At 39.2% G+C, this 21,501-nt stretch overlaps 1 protein-coding gene and 1 long non-coding RNA gene across 6 annotated transcripts in view; one reads left to right on the forward strand and one right to left on the reverse strand.

Annotated features, from left to right (window-relative positions):
* arhgap23b (Rho GTPase activating protein 23b) overlaps nucleotides 1-21,501 on the reverse strand; it is a 92,978-nt gene that overhangs the window by 58,839 nt on the left and 12,638 nt on the right. For 4 of the 5 annotated variants that reach the window (XM_040038580.1, XM_040038582.1, XM_040038579.1 and 1 more), the window contains exon 1: nucleotides 8,987-12,915. The exons of the other annotated variant lie outside the window; for it this stretch is intronic. In XM_040038580.1, coding sequence (XP_039894514.1) covers nucleotides 8,987-9,040 — 54 coding nt within the window. In that variant the 5' untranslated portion in view covers nucleotides 9,041-12,915. Of the gene's footprint in view, nucleotides 1-8,986; nucleotides 12,916-21,501 lie in introns of those variants that run through there. 5 annotated transcript variants of the gene reach the window in all.
* On the forward strand, nucleotides 12,916-14,086 carry LOC120737740. The gene is made up of 2 exons (XR_005696828.1): nucleotides 12,916-13,087; nucleotides 13,173-14,086. It is a non-coding gene; the product is annotated as an uncharacterized LOC120737740 (long non-coding RNA).

The following is a 21,501-nucleotide window of genomic DNA, read 5'->3' on the forward strand; positions in this document are numbered from 1 at the left end:
AAAGGAGCTGTATGAGTTACGGTGAAGTCTATTCGGACCAGCGTCTGAATAAAATTCTGAAAGAAATCAGAGTTTTATTCCACAAAGATACCTGAAATCCTGCGTCTGCATACGGTGCAGCTGTACCCCCAGACAGACGAAACAGCAGCTATTGCATCCTACCCATGTCCCAAGACCAAAAAGGAGGTGAGGTTCTTGGGGCTAGCTGGTTATTATTTATTAAAAATTCAGGTACAATACAGTAGAAAAAGACTGTATGGCAATCAGGTGGGCGGTCAACTCTCTTTGCTATTACCTCCTGGGATGCTGATTCACCCTCTGTTCGGCTCTTGCCCTGCTGTAGTGGCTCTACCGCAGTGGGTTCAGGGAGAAGTGCTTAAGGGAGGCTGGCCAATGTGGCTGGTGGCCATTGTCTAATCATGCCTAAGACCTCGAAGGGGACAGGAACTGATAGTGGACAGCTGTGAATGAGCAGATATAACAATTTGAACAGTCACCTCGAGATTCTTTACATTGTAAGGTAGAACCTATCCAACAATCAAATGAACCCTTATGATCAATTGCTTTGTTGACAGTGGAAAGGAAAAACTCCCTTCTAACAGGAAGCAACTTCCAGCAGAACCAAGCTCAGGGAGGAATGGCCATCTGCTGAAACCAGTTGGGGGTTAGGGTAGGAATACAGGACAAAGACAGGTGGTCGAAGAGAGCCAGAGATTAATAATAACTAAGGATAAACTTAGAGTGATGTATAAACACATAGTGAGTGAAAAAGGTGAATGAAGAAACACTCGCTGCATCATGGGACGCCCCCAGCAGCGTAGACCAATTGCATTATAACTAAGGGTCACCTGATCCAGCCCTAACTATGTGCTTTGCCAAAAAGGAAAGTCTTAAGCCTAATCTCAAAAGGAGAGAGGGTGTCTGTCTGCTGAAACCAAACTGGTAGCTGGTTTCACAGAAGATGGGCTGAATGGGAGGCTGAAGGCTCTGCCTCCCATTCTACTTTTAAATACCACTGACCTGGGGTCTGAGAGTGAAGTACTCTATTAGGGTGACACGGTACTATGAGGCCTTTAAGATAAAAAGGAGCCTGATTATTCGACCCGGGGCATTGTTGCAGGCATAGTGGGTAGAGGTCAGGTGTGTACATGGGGACATCCATGAATATCCCATAGTGCTCCTGCAAATTAAATACAAGGGCAAAACGCATAGAGTAAAGGCTGCAGTTAGCCCGTGCCTGATGCATTCCTTAATTCTGGGGACAGATTGACTGGGGTTTAGTAACCTGTTGGGGCAGTGTGTGTCAGGATGTGTTCATGACCTTTAGCGGGGTGTGGTGTCTGCGCTGTGCTCAGCGGTGACGCGGGGGCAACTGATGGTGACTTTGGGGAGGAGGAGATGGCAGGGCCTTGTGAGGCCTCGCCGACTCCAGTGATTCATTCCACTAAAGATTTTCCGCAAGAGCTGTCTTGACACCCTCTGCTCAGGGTTAGGGGTTAGGGACCGAGTGATAAAAACTGATGGTCACTTGGTGCGCCCTGATGCAGCGTGGACCTACCCGCATTTTGTGTTGATTAAAGACAGGCTGCATCTGCGTGATCTGCTTGGCGCCTGATTTTACAGGCTGGGCATCCGAGCGGATGTGCACCGATAGTGCGCTTCCTGCTCAGAGTGACAGCTGGTTAACCAGCAGGCCTTTCCAAAAGTGCCTTTGCGCCTACTACTATTAATGGAGGTTCCGTTTGAATGCATTGGCATGGACCTCATCGGGTCATTTAACTGGAGTGCACACAGATATAGCTTTGTATTAGTTCTGGTGGATTATGCAATGCAATATTCCACGGCAGTGCTGCTGTGCACCATTTCTGCAAAGTGTGTGGCGCAGGCACTGTTTCACGTCATCTCCTAAGTCAGTATCCCGAAAGCGAAACTGACTGACCAGGGCACGTTGTTCATGTCTTGGACACTAAAGAGCTGTATGAATTACTGGGCATTAAATCTGTTTGGACCGGCATCTACCACCCTCAAACTGACGGGCTGGTGGGGCGGCTGAAAAAGACTTTAAAATCCATGATTCGTAAGTTCATTCACGAGGATGAACGCAATTTGCTGCTTATGCCATGCCGTGGGTTGACAAACTCCTGGAGCGGTTAGACACTGCTCGCTTTTTCACAACACTGGATTTAACCAAGGGCCACTGGCAGATTCCCTTGTCTGCAAAATCCAGGGAAAAATGGCCTTCTCCACTCCCAATTTGTCACACTTCCGTTTGGCTTGTTTGGAGCCCCAGTCAGTTTCTAGCGCCTCATGGACTGGGTGCTGCAGCCGAACGCTGCATGTCTGTTTAGATGACGTCATCATCAACAGTGACACCTGGGCGCTGCTTTGCAAATTATAAATATGGCATTCCGTTCTGCCATGATGGATCATTGGAGTCTAATTGCCAAATAAGTAAATTTCTATATCTCAATTATTTATGTCAAATTCTTCCAAATGATCTCTCCTCATTGCAATAGGTCAGGGCTGTTGATCTGCTAATAGGGTAATTTTTAATGCATTTAACAGGTGAGGTATTCCGTAGTAGTTTTTAAGAGATAAACACTAGGGAGTGTCTAGTGTCTACCAGTGTTTCCCAATTTAGATCCCATACCAGTGACAGAGCATCAAATTTAGGTTAATGTCACTCAAAAATGACCAAAAAAATTAAAATGATAATAAAAGATAATAACTCAACACAATTCATAATTACTAGACATTTTGGGACAAATATGAGCTGGAACAGGTAAAACATTAAGTGTTCTGTTATAATATTTGCTTGATTCAGGTAGTAAAGCCATAATAGTCAGAACGGCTACTATGTGAGGTACATGGTCGAAACATGCTGACTCTACTAATGATGTAATATTGAAAGGCCAAAACCCTCTTGTTGGTGAGTTGATATCTACGTGATGGTATTGATGGTATTGCATGGTATTGGAATGATGTCTACATGATCATTGGTCATCACCCCAAACCTTTAAACCTAATCCTGTTTTAGATTAAATGTTTTGGGTGCTAAATAACATGAGATGTTTGATGTTTGATTTTAAACTGTTATTTTAGAACTTATTTAAGAGTATTAGTAGATATGGGACACTTTTTCTTCAAAAACATTGTTCTTAAACAATTTTGTACAGATAGCAAATGAAATCCAACAGATAGCGCCCCACATAGTGTGTCAAGTTTAAGATTTTCATGCACAAAACTAGTCCTTTAACCAATAAATCAAATTTGTTAATACTGCTTTATCACAACTAATTACCCAAGACAAGCAACGGCGACGTATGACCCTCCGGTATGCACTTCTTCTTGTTGATGTGATGGGTGTTTGACAAGGGGAGGCATGAGGTAAAACATCCCTTAAAACAGCCAGCCAGATACAGCGAGGTTCGGCGTCGCTACAGTCAACCCCGACAGAGCACTGGAATCGCCACTTGTGGCCTGCTGGAGCTGGTGCTACACTCGACACCCTCAACATTAGAACTTCCACATTCAAACAAACATGTATTGTCTTTGTAGCAAACACATAAAAACACACCAAAGCTTCAGAATGTGAGACTGAGATTTGCGTTCATCTGTGCAAAGTCTCTACTTGCTGCATTGTGACCAGAATAGTAAGCTAAATTGGTGGTAAAAAACAAAACAAAAACAGTTCTACACAGTGTTAACTACTGAAGCGGCACCATCAGAACTGGCAAAGCACAAAGTCTGTAAGTCTACTCATCTGGTCATGTTTCAAAGGTCTTAAAGATCGATGTTCAAGCTATGCAGACGCAGTCCAAACTTCAAGTATAATATGGTGTTCACTTTTCTTCAATTTTCTCTTGAGCAAGTCCACAGTGTTCTTTTTTTTTGGTGATCAAAACAGGAAATATCACTTCTTCTTGCCCTCTATATCCTCTCATTTAGATATGACGTTCTTTGTATAAAAGAACATCAGTTCCAGGTTAATTCTAGTTGTAAAATAAGCTGGTACTTCTCTTCAATTTCAGCTCGTCCTCTTGAAAGCTTTCAAAGTAACTGTCCAAATGCAACACACTCAGTTCAGTGATGTAGTGGTTTGCTGTGTGTAGGTTGTTCATCACTCATCTCTGGATTTCAGAAACAAGTCCATCTCAAATAAGTAATGCAAAAATCCCACGGTGCTTATAAGATATTCTCCTCTATTCTGGCACTAGAGCAGTATTGGTGTCTAAGTATAGTCTTCCCCCCTCTCCACTGTGCGTCTCTTTTCATTCTCTCTCTGCCTTGGGACTATTTGCTGACATGCCAGCTCTCTCTCTCTCTCTCTCTCTCTCTCTCTCTTCTCCTTCTTTTTCTCTTTCAGTCACATTCATCTCATTCTTTAGCTTAACAGTCCAGGCCACTGGTAGAGAAAAGAGAAATGCTATTCTCTCTCTCTCTCTCTGCCTGTCAGCTTCTCTTAAACTCACAACTGGCTAGCTGATATTGCTCTTCAGAACACATAAAATGTGGGTCTATTTTACATTACAATTATTATTAATTTATATGGGACAGAAAAATCATCAAAAAAAAAAGGTGAAGCAAAAACGACAAACATTCCCTGAGCGCATGTTCTGAAATATGATTAGTTAGGATTGGTTGCTTTTTTCTAGGGTATTACATATACAGTGCTCCGCACACAGTGTCCTTTGAACATATAATATAACTAGTAGGTATTTTTATTTACTACACTATGGAACAACTGTATGCTAAACATGTAAGCTCAGTGTTGTATTAGCGAGTAAAGTGACATTGTGTTTAATTTTTACTAGAGGTAGCTGTATTAAGCTTGTTTCACTATTGTGGTTTCATTTTAGAAATTGGTTTATCATACATTTGATTTTTCACTAATCAAATCGCTCATCAATTCTCCTGAAACCTTAAAGGATCCTCTCACAATTTTCATCGATGTTGCCTGCTGCTTTAACGGGGAAAAAAAGACAAACCTGCTTGGATTGTTGTTAAATAATGCTAAACTGGCAAAGATAGTGTGCAAATTCATGACATGTCATTGTTGCCTAGATTGCTTCCCTTCTATTGAGTTTAATTCAATTCAGTTTTATTTATACAGCACCAAATCACAACAACAGTCGCCTCAAGGTGCTTTATACTGTAAGGCAGACCATAACTTCTATGCTCACATGTTAATTATTGTTTTAATAATTGAAAGTCTCCTCCTTTAAATAAAAGTTTTGGATTTAAGGAACTGCCCATGTACACAAATGGTACACAAACTCTTGAAGAGTGCAATACAAGATTTGACACAAATACATAAGTGTAATAAGTTTAAAGAGAAATCTGTAAGTAAGTGTAAAAAAAAACACGTGTATTGTGCATCAGTGTTTTTGATAACACAATGTTGAGTAAATGTGGGATTCTGAGAGAAGGAATAAATGATTACAACTGAACCACCAACTTGCATCAATGTTAGTGCTTCTAGAAAAACTAAATGTGAATGCCAGCTTGTGTGTGTGTGTGTCTGCACGTGTCCATCCTCCTCTAGGCTTTACCAAACAGCTCTAACAGTGCTGTCAGGCCCACAGTGCTCGTTTTATTAACACCTGAATACAGTTAAGACTGAAAGCAAGAGAAAGGGCGAATGAAGATAAGGAAACAAAAGTGTGATGTAGAGACACTAAAAGAGGGTGACAGCCATGCAAACATCATACAGCAGACTCTGTATCTTCATCTCCTATCCTCTTCTGGCCTTCACTTCCCCTTCCAATGCACTCATAATGATTTCTTTCTTTTTTATTTATAGTTTTTACTGATGCTAGGAACTTACAATCATGAGTCTAGGCAGAACAAAAATAACATAATATTATGTGTGAGTCATAGTAATGTGTGAGTCATACAAGAATATGCATGTGCTCTGCTTGTTTTTTTATGACCCAGTCGAGGAGTGGCTGTGAGGAGAGGATGCTCCCTTGAGGCTGTGTGACTTTCTCTTCTGTTTCATCAGATGATACGTGAATTCACAGCGCATACCACCAAAGCACATTTAAAAATATTCACACACTAACTGCATCAGTGCAACAGAAGACTGTAGCCTGGGCTTTTCAGACATGCACTAAATGCCGTTACTGCTTAAATAGCTGGCATCCATAGATACTAAAGGCTGACCCTAACTAAAGCTTGATGTTATCTTTAGTTTCAAACCTCTGTTGTGAGACAAAGAAGACAACCAAACAAACAAAGATGCTTTCTGATCTCCACTCTTAGGTCATTCCTTACAGTATATGAAAAACATTAGCCTTTAATAGCAAAAACCCATCCTACAAGCAGTTTTTGCAACAGATCCAATGAATGTACAAAATTCCACCAGCAGGGAACAGCAGTGCACAGTGCAGAGTTAACTAAAACATCAGTAACAACAATTCCAGAGTGGCATGTTTTTAAGGTCTAAGGTGTTCACTTTGAGCATAGGGCAGCTTAGCAGTCTGACTGCATTCGGTTAGAAGCGGTTTCTGAAGCCTCCATCCAAAGGGGAGGAGAGTAAACAGTTCGTGTGCAGTGTGGGTTGGGTTGCGTAGGATACAGACGGCTCTTTCTCTACATCTGAAGCTGTAGATGTCCCCAGTGGGAGGTAATTTGCACCAGATAGTCCTCTGCACAAACTTCACCATCCTCTGCAATGCCCTGTTATCTGCTACAATGCTGCATTTTTAGGTAATTAGTTGCATATAACTTTGCTGTTTGCAAAATTTGTACATAGGTTTTTGAAATTTACAATTTATATTTGCATTTCAAGTTATGAAAATGATTTGTTCAACATGTTTGTGGTCTTTACAGTACCAAACATAACTTCTTCATACTCTGATTTTATTATTTATTTTTGTAATTTTAGATGAATTGTGTTAATACACTATTCACGGTGTCAATGCGTTAGCACGGTTAGCTCGTTAACGTGTTAGCGCAGTGCAGCCCCACGCATGGGGCAATCTATGCTAACTTGCTAACGGAGACTTGCCGCGTTAATGGCGTTAATGTCATTTTAACGAGATTAATGCTGACAGCACTAATACATATATATCTATATAATGTAAACAATTAAATGACAGAAAAACTTTAAAAAAACCCGCTATCTACCATAAAGATTTCTCTTATATTCTTACGTGTACATGTCTGGGATTCTTATTTAGATTCATTTATCATGTATTTTGTACAGTCTGATGTTGAAAGAATTCACTGAAATTTTGTTCTGGTGTGCACTAACTGGTGTATGAGTTGACTGACAAAAAAGTGTTTATTCTTTTCTATTCTATTCTATTCTTGGGGGGCTGTGGACCATGGACTGTCTTTCCCTGTCCACCTTTTGCTTTCAGGGGAGGGGGGCTTGTTGCAGTCTCTCACCCTCATTTTCAAGTATGTCATGACAAACGCCCATACACACACTTATGTTCTTGTCTTGCTCTCTCTCTCTCTCTCTCTCCCTCTCTCACTCACACACACACAGCAAACTTGTATGTTCATTTGTGTACCTCCCTTTGTTTTGTCATATAATCTGTTTTGTTACAGATGCAGCAGACCTAGCATGTACTCAACTCCCTTAAAATAAGTTAGTAAAATAATTAATAAATAGTATCCACTAATAAATGATATTGTATTAAAAGATACTGCTACTTAACAGATGTAACTTCTGATGAAAACAGTCGAGTCACTTCCTTTAAGCTGAAAGTTCGACCACCATTGTTAGAATTATCTCTTGTGTATGACCCTGATGCTAACTGGGCCGTGACAATAATAGGAAAACACACCCACAATAATAAGCTCTGAAAATATTAAAAGTTAGGGGAGAAAACAACTCACACAATCTGAGCAAAGAATAATGTGCTGAGTGAAGGGACACAACAAATGTCAGAATCATGATTAGCAAATTAGTTTCTAAAAAGGCTCATGAAATGTTTCTGAGTAAATGTTTCTGAGTAAATGTTTCTGCACTAACAGAAGACCAAAGCTTACAATGTGCCTTTTGTTGCCAAATATGCATATGTGGGCTGGCACATGGAAATACATGCATTCCAATTCCATTGCTATGTGCCCACACCCCATACCTCCATTTTGCAAGATATGTGAAGTATGATGTGTAGAACGGTGTCAATGATGAGTGAATAAACTGTGGTGTAGACATTCACAGGAAAGTAAAATACACAGATTTTGAGTTTCTTACAAAACCATGCACTTACAGTCATAACGTTTTTTATGAGTTAACATTATGTGGTTTGCAGTTTTGTTTTTAATTTTGGGAATTTGACAAGTTGCGTAAGACATGGTCAAGAGCACAAGAACAAAAGTGCACAAAAAGTCATGTCTGCAGTTTGTCTGTCAATGCTGTGACGTAGCTATTGTGGAAACTATCCACACCGCTCCTAATAAAACGAAACATTTATTAATTGTGTGTTTAACCCAAGACTGTCAAATGTGTGGGCCACTGGGCCAGCGTGGGGGCTTTTTAAAGTCAAATAATTGATGTGAAATCATTTAACTTTTCAGCTTTACAGAAGAATGCACGAATTTTAGCAAGTAAGGCTTAAGTTCCTAAGATATGTGAATGGTCTGTCCACTTTTAGATTCGCTAAATTGTAGTGCATGTACAATGATAAATAATTAAATGAAAAAAATAATGAAAATAACGAATATCATTCATATCTTTTTTTTTTAAACACCTCAGATTCTTCATCATATACATAGCATGTACTTGTTTACATGCTCTTGAGATTAAATTGGGCTCAAGCAGGAAAATGAGTTTAACATCCTCGGTTTAGACTTTTTACGGCAAAAAAGCTCTGATTCGTCTAGTATACGATTATACTAAGTAGCATCCATTTGTGGGTAGATTTACCGTCTTTTTGGGATGGTTTCCCCCCGACGGGAAGAACTGATCAATATTATAATAATAACATTATTCCAGTCACCAGAAAAACAGTTATTGTATCTGACTTACTTCAGGGTCTGAGCGAGGTGGAATTCCAACAACGCAAAAAGTAACTCCATTCATTGGCGTGTCAGCGTCGGGAGTGCGTAAACCGACAAAAAGACATACTCTGCTGTCAACATTTTTGTCTTAAATCGTGCTGGGGTGTAGAGCAGACTGGCTGTGCTCTTCTCTCCAGCAGTCCCCACAACGTAAACAGTTCAGCTAAAAGCATGTGGCACAGCACAACCGGAAGTTTGAACTTCAAAATAAGTATGGGTACATGTTTACGCATTTTCTTCAAATTTATTTTTGCGTTTCAGGCATTGCATATAGGAAGACGATTCTTATCATAAATAATACGCTTTACTTAAATAAAACATTTTATTTAAAATCTAGTAGAACCACTAACATTTTTAATATTGCTCAACATTATTGCTCAACATAAACCTTAGTGGGCAATTACAGATGACAGTTCAAACTGCATCCTACTGGATTTATGTGCGTCAAATGTCAATGGTATCAATTCCGTCATCCTCCAAGAACTGCGTGGAGTTCGTGAATAGCTTAATTTCTTGAAGAAAGGTAGGAGAGCCGCTCCATTTATTATTTTTATTATTTTGGTAAATTAATTGCTTTTTTGAGGGCCTTAACATGCTCACAAACTCAGACACAGTCTAGTATTTTACTATTTATTTATGTATTTTATTGGTTTTGGACATAATGGCTCAGTAGCACCCTCTACAAAAGTGAAAAAACTGACCCAACTGGGTGTCATGCACATGTATGAAATCTGGTACATGCCAAGACAGGACTAAAAGTCCACTGGGTACATGACTCAAACCCAACAGGAAGTCAGCCATATTAAATTGAAGATGAAATTGTGGCGCTAACTTGACCATTTCCAGGAATTATTCCTTTTTGATCTCTTCTGAGGGATTTTATCCAATCAACTTCATATTTGGTCAGTCTAAACTACAGATGTGGGCCATATTCAAAATTGTGGTGCCTTTGTGTGTCCACACTGCATTTTAATCATCCTCCATGAAAGTTTAATTGGTTCTTATTCACAAATACATTGTCCAATCTGGACCAAACTTCTCCACGTGTGATAAGGCTCCACCCCTGAACATATTTCAAATGCAATATTTGCCAGTGCCAGTTTCAAGGTGGTCAACCACAGCAACCTCAAATTTGTCCAGGAAAGCGTTGATGAGTTGTGCTTAAGATGCATGGAAAACTGTGAGTTGTCATCAAATTAATTGCGACATTTTTCCATCAATTCATCAATTCAATTCTACCATTCTATTGTATATAGTATTTTATTTTTATTTTATTCTATTCTATTGTGTACAGTTGTGCACAGTATCTTATTCTTATCCTATTCCAGTGTTTTTCTAATTTTTGCTATGTAACTTTGCACTTTCTACTTTCTGCTGTAACAAAACAAATTTCCCATGTGTGGGACTAATAAAGGTTATCTTATCTTATCTTATCTGATCAAGCACGAAATTGCTGTAACTCACAGACACCTTGTTGAATCTCTCCCAAACTTTACAGCCTTGATGGGAGTTCCACCCTGAACCCAGGGGCAGGCTAAGCTCAAAAAGTCTTGAAACTTGTTGCACCTCCATTTTGATGAAGACTTTCATTTTTTATGGCTCTGATCATTGGATATTGCAAAATAGCTCCATAGCACCACCTACAACATTTTTAAAAAGCAGCCCCTACATTAAGTTTCATCTATGAGTCTGAAATTAGGCAGCCAGATCTAAGATGTACAAAAGTCCTAAACCCAACAGGAAGTCAGTCATTTTTAATTTAATGTGCAATTTTGACAATGCTCAATGGCAACTCACCCAGACATATGGTGCGTGCACCCTCTGATTTCAACTAAAATTTGTTTCATTGAATTGTATCAGACACCTTTCTTACACTATGCTGTGTTGTGGACTCTAGTTTTAGAACTGTAAGTACTGAAGAAGTGTCTGTAACTACAGTTAGGGTAGGTACATATGTCAAGATAATGGCGTCTGAAGTGAAAAGTATATATCTGTGTAGTGTCCAAAATCATAGACAGTGTAACAACATACAGCCCCAGTTGTGCTGCTGTGCCAACAGTCCCCTTGGGACAGAGAGAAGAGCATGCACTACTTGTGCACTAACATGCTCTCAATGAGTCATTATATAAGAGCAGGACACAGAGCCCCAAGGGAGGGTGAGAGTGTAGATAGACACTTCTACACCCTCTATTGGTGTTACATTGCTCTCGCACAAAGTCAGACACAGTATATAAAAGAACGCTAAAGAAAAATGCTTCCACAGGGAGCCTATCATACAAAGTGGCTGCCAGCCTATGCTCGAGTTACCAACATGTGAGTCCAGTGATAATGAGTTGGTTTAAATGATTTAATGAAGGCAGTGCTTTGTTCAGTCGCATTTTAAAATTTAGTTTAAATTAAAGCTTTTAAATTAAAGCTCCATATGTGACATTCTGTCACATATCATGGACAGGAACAAGAGTGTGTTAATAACAATTACACAATTAAAGTGTTAATAACACTGCTCCAGCATACATGAGATGATAACGTGGTGTCACACTGAGAAATTGGATATTTTCTTGTTTATTTATTAACAAGCAAACAGAAAAGTTATCTGTTATGATGATGAATAACAAAAAATTGGCACCTTACTAATGTTACCTCTTTTTCCACAAACAGGAGTAAACACAGGAAGTCAGGTAGAGCTGGTCCTCTGCTAATTGAAAAGGTTGGTGGTTCGATCCCTGGCTGCTCCAGTCTGCATGCCAAATATCCTCAGGCAAGATACTAACCCCAAGTTGCTTTTTGATGAATCAATTGAAGTACAAATGTGTGTGAATAAAGATAGAAAAAACTGAGAAAAAGTGCTTGTATGAATGGGTGAATGAGGCAAGTTGCGTAAAGCAATAGAGCTGCTCCATTTACCATCAGGGATGTCGGACTCATTTTATTCTGTCGCCCACATACAGCCAACTTTGATCTTAAGAGGGCTGGACAGAAACTGCCCTTTCTGTCAGTGTAGACATCTAACTAAACATTTAATCGTGGAGATATTTTAATATAAGTAAAAGAAGTGTAATTTTAACAATACATCTCAGTTTCTCTACATAAGATATTTGAGAAAAAAGTTCTTATCATGTGGCATTGGTGCTTCTTATTGCCCTGACTGTATTTATAAAACAAGAGTTTTTAAACTATGGAACCACTATAATAAAAGAGAAATCTTTAAAGTAGATAGTGGAAAAACAGAAGTTTTTCTGTCATTTAATTGTTTATTTTTTACTTAACTACTTTTGTGTATGAATGGCATGTGGATAATTTATTAATAGGAAAAGCTGCAAAACTTTGGACATACAATTAAAAGTTTAAAATCTATGCACTCTTACACATTTTCTGAAGTCTACCAGTGGGCCACATTGGAGTCTTTGCCAGACTGATTCTGGCCCTCAGGCTTTATGTTTGATGTTAACTGATGTAAGAGGAGCAGAAGCAGAACCAGTAACAGGTAGTCTAGCATGCTAAACTCCCATTGGTCTCTTGTCAAAGACCAGAACATGCGCATTAACCACCCCCTTCAAAAAAGACAACTTTAAGCTGGGATACGGAAGTGAGATGCACTGTGGATTTGTATAGAAAAAAGGCAACCCTGCTTTTTATAGTAGTCAATTGTGGCCACAGGATGGCAGCAATGTCAAGGGTGCATGCAAAGAAATAAGAGGGATCACTTTAGATTTAATTAATATCTAGATTTTAAAAGGCAGCCGCTACTTGTCTTGCTTGTCCTGATAAACTGTGAAACTTTGAATAATGTTAGTACTGCTAGTACTGCTGTCGTGGTCCTCCAATCCCCATTTCCGACTCGTCTCTCACTTGTTCTTCCTCTCTCTGACTGTCTGTGCTGTGTGTTGTGTGTTTGCTTTTGCACTAGCCACACCCCTGTCTTAGAGGCCGGCCTTCCTCCTGCTCTACGCCTGCCAACACCTGGGCACCTGAGCTGATTATCTCACCTGTTTGTGATCTCGTGATCAGTTGCTCCCTACTTAGGCTGGAGGAAGACATCCATTCATTGCTGGATTGTTAACAAAGAGCTGTAAATGGGATTAGTGCTACTGTATGCAAATGTTTTTCTGTTTTTGCATGTGGAGAGACTGCAACTTGCTTTCTGCTTCCTTTAGTGCAGGATAACTGGACCTGAGGTGTGAGTTACCTGAGAGTAAGAGATCTAGCAAGATAGAGGAGTGTGGATCTGTCTGACTAGCACCCTTTTGTACTGCAAAGTTGTGGATCAGACTGCTTGGAGTTTATCACTAACAAGTGGAAGTTCCCAATCTGAGTCCAATCAGAAAATCATGGATATGACAAGTTCATACTTTCTTACTTAATTACCCTCCTGTCATTTGATGCTGCTGTTTGAATTCAGTTTGACTCAGTACAGTTTCTCTATCAGCTGACACAGATCCAGATGAATAACCACATCTGTTAATATCTGTTTCAGCTGTTCAAGGATGGATGCAGAAATGTTTTCTGCATTGACTATTCTTTTCAGATTTTACTTAAGCTCTTGATTGTATTGTTTTTCTTTCCTTTTTTTAAACTATTGAATTCCTTGTTTCTACTTAATTGAGCTTATGCTTTTGTGAATTTGTTTATTTAGGTTAATGGTTGTAACACTGTCATCCCATAACTTTTCAAAGAGAACATCTTTTCAGATAAGAAGCTCAACTAATGAAAATGAAGTATCTCATGTATTGAGTCAACTGAAATAATGATTGCAATGATTTCACGGGTAAACTTACTAAAATGTTTCACAAGCCGAAATACAAATGCTCTGAGTCAATAAAGGAAAAATGATACATTCAAATTGTTCTTGGACATATTTGTATAGATCTTTGTTTCACTTTGGTACACGTTGCTGACATTTCAGAAGCTTTAGCATGTAGCACACAAAAAAGGTCAGGAGAAAAGTATTAACAGTCCCAGTCCCATCAAGCACTATAGGTTGCATTTAGAGTACATGCTAAACAAGCATAGTCTAAGAAACTAAAAGATGTTACGTAACAAAAACAGTAAATTTACACACGAGCTTTAGTAAATGGTAAATGGCCTGTATCTGTATAGCGCTTTTACTAGTCCCCCCCCTAGGGACCCCAAAGCGCAGTCACCATATATTCCTTTTGTTTGTGGCTCTCTTGTTGTTGGCATATTGAAATATTACCAAAGACCATGACACAGATATTTATTGAAATTCCTGTATCACATCTTCCATAACAAGAGATTAACAGCTTTGTTGTTCCAAAACAAAGGCCCTAAATTTCCTTTCCAACAGTCTGTGTGTTCATGCACATATGGGGTCAGGCTGCAGTGCTAATCTGCTTTTGCTCTGAAAAGGGTTTCATCCTCACAATGGGGGGCCCTGCACAGAACCAGTATCCCACCATCCCATCATCCCCCAGTCTCTCAGCTTATGCATTTTGTGACCCTCCCAACCTGCAACTTTAGCCCATCATGAACTGAACTGATAGTATAAAAGATGGATGTAGGCACTGCAGTGTCATCCATTAGCATTTTGGCTGTTACCATGTTGTGGTTTTGGAGCTAGAGGTTAACCTCTTGAGTGCCAAAGATCTTTCTGTGGTTCCTGCTCCAGAATGAGATGCCCAAAATGAATAGAGTATTTCTCTGCGATTGCAAACTCTGTATAAACAATCTTGGTATCAAAATAAAGATTGTATGCATGAATCCTGAAGTGCTAATTTATCATCTAAGGCAAGGCTATTTAGAAAGTTAATTCTAAAAATGGGTGTGTAGAATGGACTGACACTAATTAAAGTTTGTTTAGAGCAAAGTAACAATACAATTAAGTTCACAAAAACTGAAGCACAAACTTGTAGGAGAACTACAGAATACATCAAAAATGCTCCACACATGCACTCTAAAGACTGGAAAAAATGTGGCCTATGGAAATTATTTTTCAATAAACCCAACATGGATGCTTGATAAAATCAGTTGATATACAAGTTGATATGTTACAATGTTGTTCTAACCTTCCAGGAATCTATTTGTTTAAAGTAAACACATCCATACCTCCAGTGAAATGTGTAAAAAAAATGTCCCAAGGCTGAATTTATTCACACAACAATCTCTCTGGCTAAAAAATTGAGCCAATGCTGAAGTTAAAAAAACAAAAACAAAAAAACAACACAGTTCCCAATAGGGGCCAGCAAGTCAAACTTTACAGTGTTAAAAAAAAAAAACTGGTATGAACAATGATCGATGTAAACACTTTACTTTTAGTTTATGGGCTTGCTCTCCATTCTGAATCATACTTAATAAAAATATTTTTCTATTTTGCAAATCTTGGTCATACTATCCCATATGGAAAAGAAATATGAAAAACTTATAAAAGACTTGCATAAGATGTGGCCTACTTCATATAGTGAATCATATAAGGCTTATATGATTTACTCAGGAAAGTGGCCACTTTCTCATTACTTTCATATATTGTTTTAGTAAGTATCCAAGACATACAAGTTTCATTTATATAATTTTTCAAGGGATCTTATATCTGTTTTCACTCTTGTATGCTTTTCATACAAGTTTCACACAAGACAGATACAAACTTTATAAGATTTATATATATCTTTTCCATATGGGATGTTTCAAAATGGAAATGACATGCTAATTTGCTAACAGTTTTTAAAAGTGTGCAGTATCAGACCCGTCCCTCTTTTTACACCCGTTTTTGCAGCCAAGACGGGAGCAATGGAAATGCTTTGAGGCTTCATATTGGTGCTTCAGAAACAAACACATGATATCACAGTGCCAACTTCCATCTCATATATTTATATATCTATGAGTCTATGGGTACAAAAACCAGCTTTGACCTCTGTGGAGAGTTCCCCTCTAATTAAATTACATTTTCCCCTTAAGGTTCAAAGCTAAGGGCTCACAGTTAGCCTCATGTATACTAATTTAATAGTGTTTGTGGTATTGGTGCTTTTTGGAGCACTGCTATCATGATATGTTCTCGTATGGACTGTCCAAGAAGCTTGTGCTTCAGCTTTAGTGACTAAAACTTTATTATTTTATTAATCTTTTACTTGGCACTAATTAGCAGATACAGCTCACAGCTGTGTGAGCTTCACCCTTTTATCCAAATTTGATCACTTCTGGCTCTACAGGACAAGACAGAAAATGCAAATGTGTAAGCTTAAACTGAAAAGAAAGAAAGAACAAAGACGGATTAGAGCAAAGAACGAATACTATTAATATTATTCTCAGAATAAAAAACATTTTGACAGCTCAGTAGAGACAAAGTACAAAGCTGAGGAACGTTTGGTTGTCACAGTCTCTTTGTCCTCACTGCTTGACTCACCACTCTCTCTCTCTATAGTGCTCTACCTCCTCTCTGTCTTTCTCTGTGTGTGTGCGGTTTGGTTGTAGTGCAGAAATGGGACCCTGCCTGGCTTCCCATCTTCTCCCTACAAAATGAAGAAATGCTCCTAATTCTGATGTCCTCGTTTGTTGCCGCTTCTAAAGGCGGTGGCAGACCTTCAGTCTTTGCTGGATGGTTGAATCACTTGAAGTTTGGCTCCTCCTCGTAGGGTGTGGCCATATCATACTGTTCACGGTAATACCGGTATAATGTTAGGCAATGATAAGAAAATGAAATATTGCTTTAGAGTATGGGTAGAACGCACATGCGCAGTGCCTTTGGCAGAAAAAGCATGGCGGCGATGGAGGATAAGCGAAAGTGGATCGTTGAATGAAACAGATGAACCAGAACTGGTTTGTAAAAATGGCACAACTTCAGTGGTGTGGAACTGGTTTGGCTTTTTTCCATCAGATACACACCAAAGCACATTTTTTAGTAAAGCATGCTAGCGGGCCATCGTTATTACCGCCTTTTTCGGAAAATAAGTCGCTCTTAAAATCCTTTGATTTTCTGAAAAATCGACAGTGCCCCTTACAATTCTTCTATATGAATTCTGGTTGTGCTTACTGACCTCGAACCAATTTTATGTGGTACACGGCGCTCAAATATCTGTCAAAAAATGTTTTAGTACGACTTTGCTAAGCTACGAAGCCGCACCGGATTGTCGGAGCATTACAGCTACCATAGTCGGGAGCCTCGTGGAGTGATACGTACTGTGCTTCAACATAATATTACTGTATTGTGTATAACCTTTTTTTTTTTTTTTTTAAGTTTTGTGGATATTATACATGGTTATGCTGAGGATATGTTGTCTGTGGAAACTGGAACCATCACAACTGTTGATCTTTTATATAGCACCTGCTAAACTGCTTAACTACCCCCCACTGACCAGATCAATATTCCAAAATGTTTAATTGACTTGATGCTATACTCTGGTAAAAGTATTTATTTTTTTGAGCAGTGTTGTATTTTCAAATTAATATGAAGGAAAAGGAAAAACTGCTCATGTTGCATGATAAGTGTGGCACAGTCTTTCTTAGTTTTAGTGTTGTCTGTCACTTCAGTAAAACACTGTAAAACCATAAAGCTTCAATGAAACTAAACAAGTGTTTTTGAAAAAAAGTAAAATGAGAAAGATGAATAGGGGAGTAGAAGTAATCTTTTGAAATTAAACAGACATTTATCTGCCTGTGTTCACTTGTGTTCAGTCATGTTGTGGCCTGGCACGGCAACAGAGAGGCGGTGAGTGTGGAGGTTGGTAGGTTGGTTGGTTAGGTGGTGGTGGGGGGGCTCAAACCCATCTGTCTATTTACAGCAGCATGAAGAGATTTCGCTAAATACCTAATCCATCTTATCTCCAGTGAAGCTGAGGATTGTCTGTGCAGTGGGGCAGGCTGACCACTAGAGAGCAAGCTGACTGTAAGCTGAAGACAAATTAGAAGTTAGGTTGTGCAAATGAGGAACTTTTGTACGTGAACTATTTCTCCCATGTTTACAAATGCCATATGAACAGCCATCATACCATATACTAGTTTTCGATATAAAAACACATATCTCTATCCAGGTTCATTGGTGGTCCCTGTGTAATCTCATGCAATCTGAATAAATTAGAACTGCTACCTTCAGAGAAAACTCTGCTTCATAGGACAATCCCCTCCCATCAGTGTCATCAGTGTCATTGCCCTGCAGCTATAGAAAGGCCATGCACTTGCATTACTTGAATTATATGTATTCTACAAAGTGGACAGCCAATGAAGATCACTGAAGATAAGCTTTTTGTCAACATACCCATTTTCCCTCAGGCCTTCAGCCATGCAGTGAAGCATACTATGCCATAAATCAAAAGTCACTCACTAGTTTTGGATAAATATGGCCATAAGCCAGCATCTAATCTTAGCAAGCTGCTCACATAAACTGCGTAGGTGCAACACATGAACGCACATTACTGCTGAGTAGGACATCGTAATCATAGTGATTTAACCATAATGAATTTCAACAGGATATCCATTCATGTACTTCTGTACTTATATAAGATCATTTGAATGTATTTTCAAGAGGGCATGTGTCAGTCTCACAAAGCACAGACCATCTAACCATTACACAACAGTCTTAATCTACTGGATTTAAACCCCTCAACAGGCTGCCAGCTCATACATACAAAAAAGTCTTATCTTGCCTGTGCTGCATCCTGTCACACACTCAGTTTCAAATACATTCCTTGTATTACTGCAGAGGAAAAACATTTTTAACCAGAGACGTCTAAAAGCAACAACAAATATACTCAGGTGTCATTAATAATACACAGTTGATCTTACACTGATCACAGTGCAACAATATTATTTTAATATATTATAATATATTTTACAGTTATTTACTTAGACTTGGCTCCACTATTGAGACTACATTTATCAAAGGTTTCAAAGCTCCAGCTGGGTAAACATATCATCAGTGGTTTGCTTTAGTGTAGAAGCCGAATCACTAATAAAAATGATTTGATGGTACAGTTTCAAAGCAAATAAATTCATTTTTTAAAATATTAAATTCAGTTTCAGTTTAGTGTCAATCATTTTCAAACCAATGCATTGGATTTCAAATTCAGTTTTTAAAACTATCTGTTCAAGTTGAGCAATTCAATCTGAACAATGCAAATCACATCTGAATAGAACTTATTCAAAAATAAACAATGTTCTGCCCAGAGATTAAATGCATAAAATAGATTTTGCCTGTGCACTAATTTTTTAATTACTTTTTCTTGTATGCTATTTTAAGTGTTTTTGTATACATACATGTTTCAGCATCCAGGATTTTAAAAAGTCAATTATGCACTTTGTCCTTGCCGTCAACAACAATGGCTTCTGCTGATGACAGAAAATAACATCACCTGACATGTTGCTTTGATGAAAAACAAAATAACAAATGTGCACTTAGGAGAGAAAAGATGTGTCAGAGATCATGTCAGTTAATGATTTAATTTAATACAGTAGTAGACCAAGGGTTCCAAATTTTAAGTGACATGAAATCACATGTTTAAGTATGCATGTAATGATAATTTAATATGGTAACATCTAATCTATAAATACTTGTTATGCAGTTCAGATTAGATCTGGATAGTAAAATATTCAAAGCCTCTCAAACTGTAAAGAGTCTGACTTACCAGACCTACACGTTGGTAGTTTGGTATGCATTACTCCACTTCAATGATGAGTTTTGTATTCTCATTCAATGCATCTATGTTAGTATTGGCTTTCATTAATATATAAACAGTGTTGGGAAGGTTACTTTTAAAATGTATTCCACTACAGATTACAGAATACATGCCCCAAAATGCATTTTGTAACGTATTCCGTTAAGTTACTCAATTAGAGTAATGTATTCTGACTACTTTGGATTACATGATATATTATCATGCTTTTTACAACAACGTGAATGTACTATTGCTGTGTGATTTATTACTATTACTGAAGGCTACTCGCCATACCAATACCAATTAGATTTGTAAATCTTAATATAAAATGAGTAACAGTAGGTAGGGTGGACATTAGGTAAGGCTGCACTTTTTGCAGCGATCTCGTACAGAAAACTATTCCGAGTAATACATTGTGTACAGTCGAGTCTTGATAGCTCACTTACAACTGGGCTCGTCAGGCACTCTTTTTGGCTGTAGTGGTTATTATCATATTTACATGCTTCCATCTCTTGTTCCTGTTTCATATATCTTTTATTGGAAGCAAGTATCACAATTGTTGCAGGTTAATAGGACTTATGCCCCCTTTTTCTCTAAACAAATAATAAATAAATAAACTCCATCTCTCGTTTCTGTTCGGTGACAACTCGTACTTTTCCACTCTCCTTCTTCTCCCCCCGTCACGCTCACAGACACATAACGGGTATGGCAGTCCATTCTCCCTGCAGCATGGACTACACTACCCATGAGGCTACATTCTTTAGGGCTATGCCTGTAACACTCTGGCTATTGCCTTCATAGTAAATCATTTTTTGAATTATAATTTTTTAAAATATTTCTTCACGCCATTTATGCGGGCCGCAGTAGAGGTGACATGGGCCGTGAGGTTGAGACACAGTCATTAGAGCCTCTTAATGCGTGTTTTGTTTGGGTTTTCACCAGCGTGGAATTACCAAAAATAGAGAGGGGACAGCCTAATATATGAAAAAGGAAACTGCTGTGTAGTCCCTTTATTTCAACAAAGTAACTGTATTCTGTATTCTATACCACATTTTTAAACGGTAACTGTAACGGAATACAGTTACTCATATTTTGTATTTTAAATACGTAACACCGATACATGTATTCCGTTACTCCCCAACACTGGATATCAAGTCTACCAGTCTGCAGTCTATAAACTAACCTCAGCTAACGCCAGCTAACAGTGTTAGCTTGGTGGTGAGTAGCCTTCAGTAATAGTAAGAAATCACACAGCACACTTGATGATAACTTGTGCTGTTGGCTTGAAGTTGGCCGCTAGTGTTTTTCACTGCATTCCCACTGAATTCCTGATGGAGGCGCTTAGGGTCCTGTGGCGGGGGCGTGGTTTGCTGGCCTGCTGCAGAGGAGGGGTGACACAGTGAGCTCTCTGGGCGGGGAGGGAGCAGGTGTACAGGACTGTTTGAGAAGTCTGAGTGAGTGAGAAGCAGCAGATGATGCTGGGAGAGAGTCGGAGTGGCTGCGTCCGAGGTGGGTGCCAAAAACCGCAGATTATTTCTCAATAAAAGACAGTCTAAGCATAAACCAGTCGTGTGTGTGTGTGGGTCCTGTGTTGCAAGTGGTCCCGAAACCCAGCTGTGCGCTGTCATGTCGGGCCCCCCACCGGATCAGCCTGCCGTTCAGCCCGCCGCCCAGCCTGCTGCCCAGCCACCTGTGCTGGACAGGTGGCTGGGCAGCAGGCTGCATCTGCCCCAGAATCTACAACGGCTGGCGTTGTAGATTCTGGGGCAGATGATGCAGGATCTGGCAGCTATGTCTGCTCGCCAGGCTGTGGCGGCGGCCCAGGACCAGCAGCTGGCGTTACCTTGCCAACAAGCGGCACAGCTGGCGGCGGCGTTGCAACAGT

This window comes from Simochromis diagramma, unplaced genomic scaffold, assembly GCF_900408965.1.
Source record: "Simochromis diagramma unplaced genomic scaffold, fSimDia1.1 OVJJ01000617.1, whole genome shotgun sequence".
Lineage (NCBI taxonomy): Eukaryota > Metazoa > Chordata > Actinopteri > Cichliformes > Cichlidae > Simochromis > Simochromis diagramma.